The sequence below is a fragment of the Colius striatus genome, chromosome 3 (assembly GCF_028858725.1).
Source record: "Colius striatus isolate bColStr4 chromosome 3, bColStr4.1.hap1, whole genome shotgun sequence".
Classification (NCBI taxonomy): Eukaryota; Metazoa; Chordata; class Aves; order Coliiformes; family Coliidae; genus Colius; species Colius striatus.
This window is the reverse complement of record NC_084761.1, coordinates 67,608,418-67,620,200: the sequence shown is the minus strand read 5'-3', so window position 1 is coordinate 67,620,200 and position 11,783 is coordinate 67,608,418. Positions and strand designations below refer to the sequence as shown.

The 11,783-nt window shown below is 39.6% G+C and overlaps 1 protein-coding gene across 1 annotated transcript in view; it reads right to left on the bottom strand.

Moving 5' to 3' along the window:
- Positions 1 to 5,783: 5,783 nt before the first annotated feature.
- Positions 5,784 to 11,783, bottom strand: part of MTMR7 (myotubularin related protein 7) — a 49,837-nt gene continuing 43,837 nt past the window's right edge. Inside the window, exons 13-16 of the mRNA XM_061993202.1 lie at positions 10,928 to 11,128; positions 9,626 to 9,766; positions 7,700 to 7,826; positions 5,784 to 7,258 (exon numbers count right to left, since the gene is read on the bottom strand). Of these exons, the coding sequence (XP_061849186.1) occupies positions 6,899 to 7,258; positions 7,700 to 7,826; positions 9,626 to 9,766; positions 10,928 to 11,128 (829 nt within the window). The 3' untranslated portion in view covers positions 5,784 to 6,898. The remainder of the gene's footprint in view (positions 7,259 to 7,699; positions 7,827 to 9,625; positions 9,767 to 10,927; positions 11,129 to 11,783) is intronic.

The window sequence follows — 11,783 nt, the reverse complement described above, 5'->3', positions numbered from 1 at the left end:
AGGAGGAGCACCAGACCAGAGACCCCTCTGCAAGCCGTGGCGAGAATGCAGCTGTACCCCTGCAATCTATGGAGATCCGTGGCAGGACTGAGAGCCACCAGCAGCTCCATGTGAGTGAGCCCGGACGGGCGAGGGACTGTGTGGGGAGACGGCCATGGCCCAGGCCGTGCTGGAGAGCCTGTGTGCCGCAGAGCAGCCCCACACGAGAGGCAGAGAGGAGCTGCAGCCTTTGGAATGGGTGCGCGTCGGAGCAGCCTGTGCAGGGCTGCCATGTGTGTGAGTTACCCCACGGACTCGCAGGGAGGATGGGTGAGGAGCCCACCTGTCCTGAGGAGGGACAAGGGGCAGAAGCTATCCGGAATAGACTGACTGAAACCCCCACTGCCTGCCCCCCTGAGCCGTTCAGGGGAGGACAAGGTGAAAACACCAGGATCAGGACTCTGAGCCCAGGAAGAGGGGAGGACTAGGGAGAAGGTGTTCTTAAAGGGCTGGTCAGATTCTTCATTGTACTACTGTGTGTTGGTTTATTTTGGTTATGTTTTGGGTTTTTGGGGTTATGTTTTAGTTGATGTTGCATTAAATTATTTTCTGTTTTCTTCCCCAAGCCGAGTGGCCTGGTCTGTTTTGTCCTGGGCCCTAAGCAGAAATTAAGGCCTCCTTGCCCTTTGTCAATCCTCAGGTCTTTGGTACTTCAGGCTAATTGTGGTCTTTTGTTCCCTGATGGGCCTAAACCAGGACACATGATTTCAGCAGCTCTGGAGACTTACATTTAAGTCATTAGTGTTAACCTCTTGGCAAATGCCATCTATTTTTGTGCTGAGTGTACAAGTTTGGAATCTTTCTGAGCAACCTTAAAGACTGGACACAAAATTCAGGGATGGTTTTTAGTTGTTTTTTTTCTTCCTTGTAAGCAGAGAAAAGGAACAGACAGCCAAACATCTGCTGCTCTTCCTGAGTTGGGCTAGTGTCTTTTTTATACATTTTATAGTAGCATGGAATGAGAGACTTCTGTCCTCATCTGCTTCCTCCTGTGGAACGTTATGTAGTGTGTTATGATGCTCTACTGTGACTGAACTCTCCAAGCAGGTCACCTTCAGGAGATTAACTTCCCAAAGTAATACAAGTTCTCAGCACTTCAGCTTTTCCTGTTCTGTTACCCTTGTGAGCAAATTTATAAATTCAGGTCTTCTGCATGGAGCCCTGATGGTAGTGTAGGAGAGTCTAGACGAAAAAGTCACTGTTCGATGGAAGTTCTTAGTACAGTGTTTCTTGTTGCATGGATATTAACGTCTTCTCTCTTCTCCCTTTCTGTTCTCTCTTGCATGCCAATGTTCCTGCTCTTAGGAATTTTTTCCCCCATTTTTTAACCTGTTCTTTAGTCACAAATCCATCCTCTAGAAAAGCAGTACAGAAGTCTCTGAATTCAACAATGGTGTGCACTGGGTTTGCTACAGGTATCCTGTCACAGGCAGGAATAACCAGCCTGTTTCTGGCCTTTAAAGGACAAGCCAAATTGCTGCTGGTTTAATGGAGTTTTTTTAGTCCTACACTGCCAGTTGGAATATTTTTTTTGTCAGCAATCTTCATCTAAGTAGAACACTGACAACGCTCTGTCAGAGATAGAGTTTTTTGGCTTTTGGCATACTGATAGTTTGCTGTTAAGCCTCTTCCTTATGTTGTTTTGCTGATAGGGCACACAGGCATAAATCCAGCTTTAAACAATTCTTTATGAAGTATAAGAGAATGGCAGCTGTTGTTAGATGCATATTCTAAAATATTTTGAAATGTGTGGAGTGTACTGTTAAGCAATCTGGAATTACAGGCTCCATACAGTGATTTGTTTCTGGAGAACCTTGCACTGTATCATGCTCATGCTGAGGTGTTCTGCCAAGTGGCAAGGTGAAATAAACGAGCAAGAAACAGAAGAGTGTGGAGGTGGCTTGTCCTTGGTGTTGTCCTAGTTTGGACTGGGGGTGAGGGTACATTCTGTATTATAGCTACTAACCGAGTCTGGGTTTTGCCTAATTTTAATATCTGATCTTCCTGATAAATATTTTCTATAGCTGAGTTTAGGCTTGTTCCTCCCTTAGTTGACTCCTTAAATCCAGAACTGAATTCTCCATGTAGCAGTTGCAAATGATGCTATTGCAGACCAGTGAGATTTTTAAATCTAAGTCTGAAATCCAAGTAGGTTTCATTTTAGTGTGATCTTGTACACATACAACTGCTATTAATGGTAGATTCTGCTGGGGCTTACAGAAGAAAGTTTTCCTAGAGTTGCCAGTGTGTTTGTCATGCCAACCTTTCTGAAAGACAGGGATTATCAGGTGTGTACAGCTCTGCTGGCCACCACTACAAGCAAGAGACTAAACCAAAGTTACTTCTAAGCAGCATCTTATGATCAGCTGCAGTGCTCTTGTTTGCTCTATACATATTCCTGCAGCTTTGCCATTTTGCTCCTTGGCTGAATGTGGAAGTTAGAAATCTTTTAGTCTTGTTTCCATCCAAGCTCTTCCTACTCCCTTCAGAGACTAGGATAAAGCTTTCCAAAAGAGAGATTTAAGAGACCTTCAGGTAAAACTGAATTAAAATTCTGTCAACAAATGTAAGTCAGCCCTATTGTGTACATTATTCTGAAGGGGAAATACTGTAATATGTTAAAATAAAGGCTTTGGAATTTTTAATACAGCTTGTAAGCATCTAACTTTCAGACAGAATTGGGTATCACAGGATTTTTTGAGTGGATACAGAATTGTGTAGAGTAGCAATAAACTACTCAAGGACAATCTCTTAATCTTTGTATGTAGTGATTTGAGATATTCCTGTTTAACCCTCTCAACAGCAGTAGTTCTTGGAGCCACCTTCACTGAAATGGGCTTTGAAAACCCATGTTGCATCTCTGGCTACCACTTTTGTAACTGCTGGCTTTTGGTCAGATACCTGAACAGATCAAATTTACATGTAGTAATAAGCTACAAAGAAAGCCTGTAGATCAATAATAAGGGAAATCTTTCACATAAAGAACTGTGTTCTTTAGCCCTCAGAAACAGAATAAATTCATCTGAATAACTTTAGCAACCTGCAGATTTAGCAGATTAGTCCTGGTTTGAATTCAGTCACAACGATTGTGGTAGACCTCTAAGGTTTCATTAGCTTCTTTCCAGAATTATTTGTATTAAAAGACCACTGCATTTTATTTTCAGCACGAACAGGATTTGATTTGCTGGCTCCAGCTGCTTTACTGGCAATTTAATAATATGGGTAAAGTTGAACGCTTATTTCATTTTTACTTTTCTTTCTCCTCACCCTGCTCTGGCGGTGTTTCTGATCTCTCTGAATTGGGGGTTGTTCTATGCTTGGCCATAGATCTTTGGCAGATTTTTCACTAGTCTTAGTATGTGGTGAGTTGAGCTACCTGTAACTCATCCCTCCACATGTTCCTCCCTTTCCAAATGATTTACCTGTCTTTGTAGGATTTTTAAGCCACTGTGGTGTTTATCTGTCTCTGCAGTACAGAGAGTAAGAGTGACCAGCCAACCACAAAGCCTTCAGCCTATGTGCAGCAGCAGCCCATTGCCTCGACTGTGATGTTTGTGATAACCTTGAGGACTTGGTGCACATCAGGGCAGTGCCCACATAAAAGCATTGAGTTAGCTGGTCCACAGTGACGAAATGCTTATCTTCATTGCACAGGCTACCTCTTTGTTGCTGGGTTTTGTTATCAGTTTGTGTCATCAGCCATCTTCCATGCTACCTAAACTAGTGCTCTGGCTTGCCCCTGGCTTCAAAGATGTGGTGCCCTGCCTTACTGTTTATTTTACAGAATTTTCCTTCCCCGCGTCTCTCCGTTTACTTACTTTTTTCTTTTTCTCTCCTTTTGATAATTTCCTTTGGTCTGAGTTGTGCTCTCCAACTTTCTATTTTATTTCTCAGGTTTTCATTACCAGTTTACTACCTTTGTCTATGTCTTGTATAGAGGTACCAATAAAAGCAGCTAGTGAACGAGTTTTCTCTCTGTTCTTTACACGTCATCTTCTGTAGAAGAAATCTCAGCTGTTCGATTCTGTTGCCTTCAGTGTCTGTTGGTTGCACATACTCATACTTACTGAGGCTAAAACTAGACCAGAGAAATCTGTAATACTCTTCTGATCCTTCCTTTCCAGGGGTTTAGTTACATGCCTGTGTGTCCTATTTGAGATTACAGTGAGCTTACGACAAATTTGGAAAGATTTGCAGCAGAGAGGAGAACCCCACAAGGCTACAAGAAATCACTTCATAGTGTGTTTTTCTCATCCTCTTTGGTTTACATTCCCTAAAAGATATAAAAATACAGCAGTGTAATGTATTCCCATATAATTAACTCAATTGACAGGAGCCTGAATTTTCTTAGTTACTAGCTGTAGATTCCTCCACGACTCAAACTGCTGGATTCAAGTATCCAAGTAAAGATACTACAAAAATCCCTTCATCTCAGTGAGAAATTGAGTCTTGGGCAAATGAAGCACTATGTTACAAAAATGGTGAAAGCAAACTTTTGTTTCATTCCCTGGTGTGAAACAAAGTAACGCTGCATGACCCAAGTGTTTATTTGCAAGTGTTTCTCAGCAGGCTAATAATGCCACAAGTACATACATTACAATGAAAACAGTAGCTAATGCAAAGTTTCGAGGGCTGAAATACAAGTCACAGAAGGCTGCAAAGTAAAAGCATAATATAAAATGTTAATATGTTAATGCTAGTTACAAGGAGTTGCGTAAGCGACATGGAAACAGCGCTTTGAATTAGTGTATATTGCTGTTCTGCATTTATTTCTAGACATGTCTAATAGGGCACAATACCATCATACACAATTTTACATTTTAAAGATGTACAATAATATTGCCCATTTTCAAACTCATTTTTAGGCAGAATATTTGTGTGTTTCGTTTTCATTGCTGACATTGCAGCGTGTTTCTTTCATTTGAGAAAACCCTTTCAAAATCTACTTTAATACCATAAATTTTACAGGCTATGTTCAAAATATGAAACATTTTAAAAAGTGCAATTAAAATCGGGGCTTTCATTTGTTAAAAAATCATAAAGATTAAAAACCAGAAGGCTAGATTCCCAGCAGAGTATAAATTATAGTTGTACATACGTCAATAGAGCTACAAGGATTGAACAAATGGAGGATGTAGCCTTTCCGGTGTTAAGATAAATCCTGCTGTTAGGAATTGAATTATTTGTTCAAAGACAGCAGCTCCCTTAAGAGGATACGAATAATACTGCAGTTTACCTACTCATTTTTAATAACATTAATTTCATGGAACAGAATGAAAAGCCATTCCATGAAAGCAGATTGAATAATAAAATGTAAAGCTTCTAAACTGAGGTACCTTTATATAATTTATTTCTGCCTGTAAGTCTGTATTTGGAGGAGCAGCGTGAATTGCAATCAAAGTAAACTTACATTACTACCACTTTGCTTTACTGGAGTTCAATACCACATTGTCTCCAAGCAGGTAAGAGCAGCCATATGAATTACATTTTGAACTGCTTGCTTCAATTGTTTTTTAAAGACTTGGAAGAATTACATCCAGATATTGAACCTTTTAAGTGACTTTCAAAACATCCCAGACTTTAAACATTTTTTCATTGGTTTACATCCATACCTATGACTATGAAAACTATTAGTTCTACTCTTAAGAGCTATGAAAGTTCTTAAACCAAATGAGATTAAACTTTCTGTTGTGATGAACCAGTCTTTTTCTTAAACTAGCATTGTGATGCTCTGTTCAGGTTGGCAAATACTAAAAGGTAAACATTGTGTGAAGATAAAAAACCCAAACTTTTGATTGTGGTTAATTTATTTTGAACAATAAAATTTGTAAGGAATATTCTTTATAGTGGTTCCTTTATGGGCATAACATTTAATTCGGAATTGGGAGTGATGCTTTTCATAAGTGACTTAGGATTCTCTGTTCTGTGTATGTACCTTGCTCCCACTGAAATGAAACATTTTCAAGTAGAAATCAAAACAGGCTGGAGAATTTGGAGGCTTATTACCTTTAAATTTTTATCTGTATATCTTATGTAGGCCATTGGGAACAAGATATAAACAAACAAACTTGAGAACAAAAGGAGTCTGGAGTAGACTGCCTCACTGTACCTTTCATTATAAAGGGATGCTGTACCACAAAGGCTGTGGAAGTACTGTTACATTTCTTGAAGTTATGCTCACAGAAAACACTGAAGTTTCAACCACTGCTTGAGAGTTGAGTACAAATGAGATGCATTCATGTGCCGCAGCAGCAGCTGCTTACTAAAGGATACTTTTTCAGGATTAAAGTTTCATTTGCTCTTAAGCATGTCCATTTGTTAGTTTTATTTTGCCTTAAAGGGTTCTATGGGAAAATATGGAAAAATAATTGTTGAAATTCAAAGTTTAACACCACCCATGAAAAAATAAGAAGTGAAGAATACACATATGTCTGAAGGCAAAAAAGCTCTATAAAAATAACTTTTGACTGATTCACCAGTAAGGCTAACACTAATGAATCTTCAATCCTGCCCCTGTGTGTAAGAGAGTGCTTTGGGATTTCATATCTTTGGAGAAGAACTATTGTTTTGTACAAGAAATAATTACGTAAATGTACAAAGTAAGGAATAAATACGTACAGCATTGATAAAACAAACACCGCACTGGTCTAACTAAATATAACAGCAGATAATACCTTTAGCATTATGTCTTAAAACTAGTAATGGCTTGTTCTGCCTTTACTTACACAATTGCACAGTTCCCTGTCTTTGGATTATTTCCTTAGGCCACAGACCACTCCCATTCCTCCTCTGATGAAAAGACTGTTCCAGACTCTGAAGGACTCAACTTTGCCTGGATCCTTGCTGTTGTGAAGGTATTTCAGACTGCCAGAAATACAGCCTCATCTGAATCCTTGCCACTGTCTTCACTGGGCAAGCAGCCACCCCCACTTGGGGACCTACAGCTTAAGTCCTCCACACCAGACTCCTGATCACTGTTTGCTGAGAGGTCAGGATCAGAGCTTTTCAGGTTGTCCTGCGTCAAAATCAGGGCTGAATCTTCCTCATCCCCTTGCGAAGGGCTCCGAGACGGGAATGATTTCAGATCGTTGCTATACTCCTGGGGAGTGTTAGCCAAGCTGTTGTTGGAAGTAGAAAGGCCTAAGTGTTTGCTTGGGTCTTGTTGCTTACCCTTGACTTTATTATCATTTAATTGGGATTTCTGAAGATTCGCCAGTCTCTGAAATAAAGGAAACAGTATTTACTACATGGACACATTTAGGTAATGTTCTTATGTGTCTTAAAAAAAAAATAAGCAAAGAAATTAAGTTCAGAGCCCAACCCAACTGTTTATAACCCTTTAAAACTGCCTATTTGCATTTAATGAGTGTGAGAAGCACACAGTTTATCACAAGCCAATGCTGAATTACAGCATCCTTCTGAGTTACAGAAGGATATAACATTTCTTTCAGGAGTAGTAGTCCTGCACCAAAGGAAAAAGAAGCCCACTATTGTGTCTTAAATGTAAAACATGCACAGTAATTTATGTGAGAACAAAGATGATGACTGAACATCCTCATGCCAGAAAAGGATGTAGTATGTAGGGGATTCCACAGCACATGGGGTTGGGTGTCATTTACCATCAGTTAAGTCTGGGACATCAAGATCATGTGTTTATTACCTCCCCTAAGACCTCTAGCTCTTCTTCCAGCTGCTGAGTTTCTTCCTTCACTGCCATCAGATAATCAGTAACTGACTGTCGAGGATGCAGCCCCTTTTCAAAGCGGTTGTACATACCACTCCAGAACCTGAAATTTGACAGGGAGGTCACCAATTTTATCATTTGGTGAGCTGGCCTCACAAGACTTACATACACAGTTTTGGGTCTTTTTCTCAGACAGTTTTTGTCCTAAGTGATCCATCCATGGATTATTTGTCATTAGAGTGCATGCACATAAGCTCACTGAATATTTGGTAAGATTTATGACTCATTTACACAGACTCTGTCCTGAAGATGCAATTTTGTGGAGACACCTTGAACCAATTCTAATACACAATAGAAAGAAAGGTGAAAATATATATACCTTCGGCTTAGGTCACACGGCTGAGGGTGGCTCACTGAACACAGACTTTTGCTGTATTACTTTATTGTTTTACACTGTAAGCTTTAGAGCAATGATACCTATAAAATAGGCAAGATTAAACATAGTTTTTCGTAATCCTAATTGTCAACCGTTGTTCCCATGAAGTCAACTCTGAAATTCTGTATGCTTGTTTGTGTCAGGGGCTGGGCAGGAGGTGAAATGCAGCTAGTTAACAGGTGTTTTTTTCTTCTTTGATTTAAAAATCAAAACAGTAGAGCATCCTGTTCTCTTAAATTTTAAGCTGGCCTATGGAAATAGCATGAAGTGTATATATAGGCAACTTCTCTTCCCATTCTATGAAAGCTGATTTTTCATTTTCAGTAGGAAAGGACTCAAACTGTAAGCCTGTAGCTTACTCTAGCAGTCGTCCTGTCTTCCTAGCAGCACAAAGCCACAGCCAGACTGAGTATGTAACTAGTTCACCAGACAGCTTAAGTAACTGGGAGACCTGCCCTCAGCTGCAGCTGTCCAGCCAAGTAGCTGACAGAGCACCTGTGTGCTCTTTGGTGGCTTATTATTCCTACCCCAATAGTATACTATTTAAGTCACATTCTCCCTTAAGTTTATCATCAGATAGCTTATGCTTGGAGATCTTTACGCACCCAAGTAATTCCATTAAAATCAACAGGATTACTGATCCAATGGAGGATCTGCAGTATCAGTACTTCTTTTATAAATCCCACTCTCCTAAAGAATATGATTAGTAACTATTTTTGTACTGTTTTAAAGTGGACATGACCTCAAATAGTAGATGTGAAAGCAATTTCTGTCATTTAGGATATTTATCCTTTTTTTTAACAGGTGCTTTCGCTTGCAACTGGAAATCAAACATTAGTTTAACTTACATCACAGTTTTCATGAATTTATATTCAAGTTCTTCTTAAGCTCATTAAGGTTAGTGGTGCAATTATTACTCAAGTCAGAATGTCAATAGTAAAACTTCTATAATCACGACATTTTGGTACATTTTGGAAAAAATCAAGAAAAACTTACTTTGCGTACTTTGAGGTAAAACAACAACACGGGCAAAGTCTGCTCATTGTTTTACTGAACAATTGTTTTGACAAAGAAACCATATGATTTCTTGAAATGTCCCTTTTTAATTATTCAAATAAATATCACAAAACCTTGGAATGGAAGAAGCTGAAGCAACATTTAAATTCAGAAACCACAAACGAGAACAGAACTGAAGGAGACATTTCTCAATGGAAGAAGTGAGTAACCATGAAATTAGGACACACATCAATATAGCTTTAATCTTAAGCTTCTTTTCAGACTAATACTCCATTGTAGAGTGGTGCAGAGGTGTTGTCTGACTTAGCACACAAGGAATAAACATGCTGCATCTGAGACTGAATTGACTCTTTATAAGCTACCATATGGGAGGAGAAATAATGAAATATAAAGGCTATGTTCTGTGCTAACACATCCTGCAGTTCTCAGTAGTAACCGATACTACCTACTTGTACAAGAAGTTGCATGGAGCCATCCTTGGGTGCAGGGTCCCCTGCGTTTGACTGTGGTCTGATCTGTACAAAGGATTCAGGTAATCAGCACGATTTTTCCAAAGGTGAGCCCAGAGTGAGTATGTTCGCTCTTGGATTCTGGGAAAAAAGAGAAAAGAAAATAAATTAGCCTCTACTACAAACTGGGTATAGCTAAAGCTTACATGGAACGTTCTAGTGCTCTGTAGTACTTGTTTACAATCAGCTTTATACTTCCTTAGCAGAATTAGCCTTAAGTTATAAATATAGAAAAAAAGAGACCCATATTCCTTTGTTGGTCACTAAATGCAAAATCCAGTCCCATACAGCCAGAGCAGGTGGAGATGGGCTCCTGTGCAAGATAGAAGGGATCATTTCATAAAATTAGCTTTCAAATCAATCTACAACAAAGGGATCCCCACATTTAAAAAGCACTCCTACAGCACTGAGCTGCAATTTCTCATGCTGTTAGGTCTTAGGATATGATGACCTGTGAAGATTTTTATTTTAGATAGACTCTGGCTCTGAGGCTGGTCTGCATTTGAGCAGTGAAAGGGGCCTAATGGCAGCAGCAAACCAACTCCCATCCCCCTCTCATTACTACTGCTGACACAATCAAGATGAATGAGACAAGGGGTGGGTATCCTGACGTACCTGAGGAGCCAGGGCCCCAAGAAGCAGGTACAAACATCAGCACTGCCAGGAATGATACCACTGTCTCTGTTTGGGCCTGAAGGCAGGCAGATTAATCTGTAATTGTTTTGGGGCCAGAGAGCAGATAGATACCCAGTGCTAGAGGAGGGCTACCAGACAAAAAAGCTGTTCGTAAGAAGGTATCTGAGAGATCAGGACTAAAGTGTCCTGAGATGAATGAGATCCAAAGACAGCTTAAAATACACAAGTGTAGTGACTGTTAAACTGAGAACTTAACTAGGGTTAATAACATCTTGTCCTAGAGCTACAGTGACAGCTTCCCTTGTGTGTTGTTAATGTTGCAATAAAGGTAGGGCCACATGGCGTAAGGGCTAATGCTGCTGTCAGTTGTCACTAATCCCTGTCACGCACACCATGGATTACACTCCCAGCAGAGGCACACTGCAGAGGATCAGCTTTTTTTGGTATTTATCTGTGTTGCCAGAAGACAATAGCCAAGAAGTCTACAATGCACCCTACACCTTATGAAAGCACATACACGTAGACTGGCAAACGTCTGACTCCCCAGTACACCATCACCCACAGACACTACACATAAATAGACTGCTAAAGACGAGACTTCCATACTTCAGCTCTCGTCTCTCCTTCTGGCTGTTACACAGGAAATTCCCAAACTGGCAAGAATAGATATGATGCTGTACGTGGATGAGGAATCTCTCATTGAATTCAAAGGCACAAGGAAACTGTTCCATTAATTGCCAAACACACTCTATGAACTGGTCAATAACAGGAGATATCTCCTTCGGATCTCCATCTAAATTGCCATACCTGAAACAAGACAAGATATATTCAATTATAACCTGAAATACACTAGGCAAACTGAATAAACACTAATGAAAATGACTTTTAGCATACAAGTTACATCATAGGCATTCAGTTCTAAACTACTAGTGTATTTTTTTACTTACAAAAACGATGCAAGATCTGTGGAGTAGAATGAAGGCAGACTTTATCAAATACAAAAAGAAACCCTCCAAACTTTTGTGGGTCTCTTGTTGCCTTACAGCTACTAAGAGTTGGCTGCTGCATGCACATGTTTTTATGCTATTAATGTAAAGTTATACCACAGTAACATAAGTCATCATAAGAATGACTGCAATGGCTCAATGATAAAAACCTATCTTGGACAGACCATTCCCCAAGCCAGAAAACTGAGCAGGAGAATAACAGAATAACATTGGCAGAAAACAGTTTTAAAGCTGCTCTCTTTTGGTGAAATTTTTAGAAACTGGGAAATGGTTACATGCTACTGTAACTGTCAAGTGAACATCAAACTTTCTGTCTATAAAAATGTCTCTTGGAACCACCTGCAATGAAGAAGCCTGAAAATAGGAAGAAACATTTTCAATCAATTATTCCGCTTGTCTAGTATGTGTGTGTGTGTGTGTATATATATATATATATATATATATATATATATATA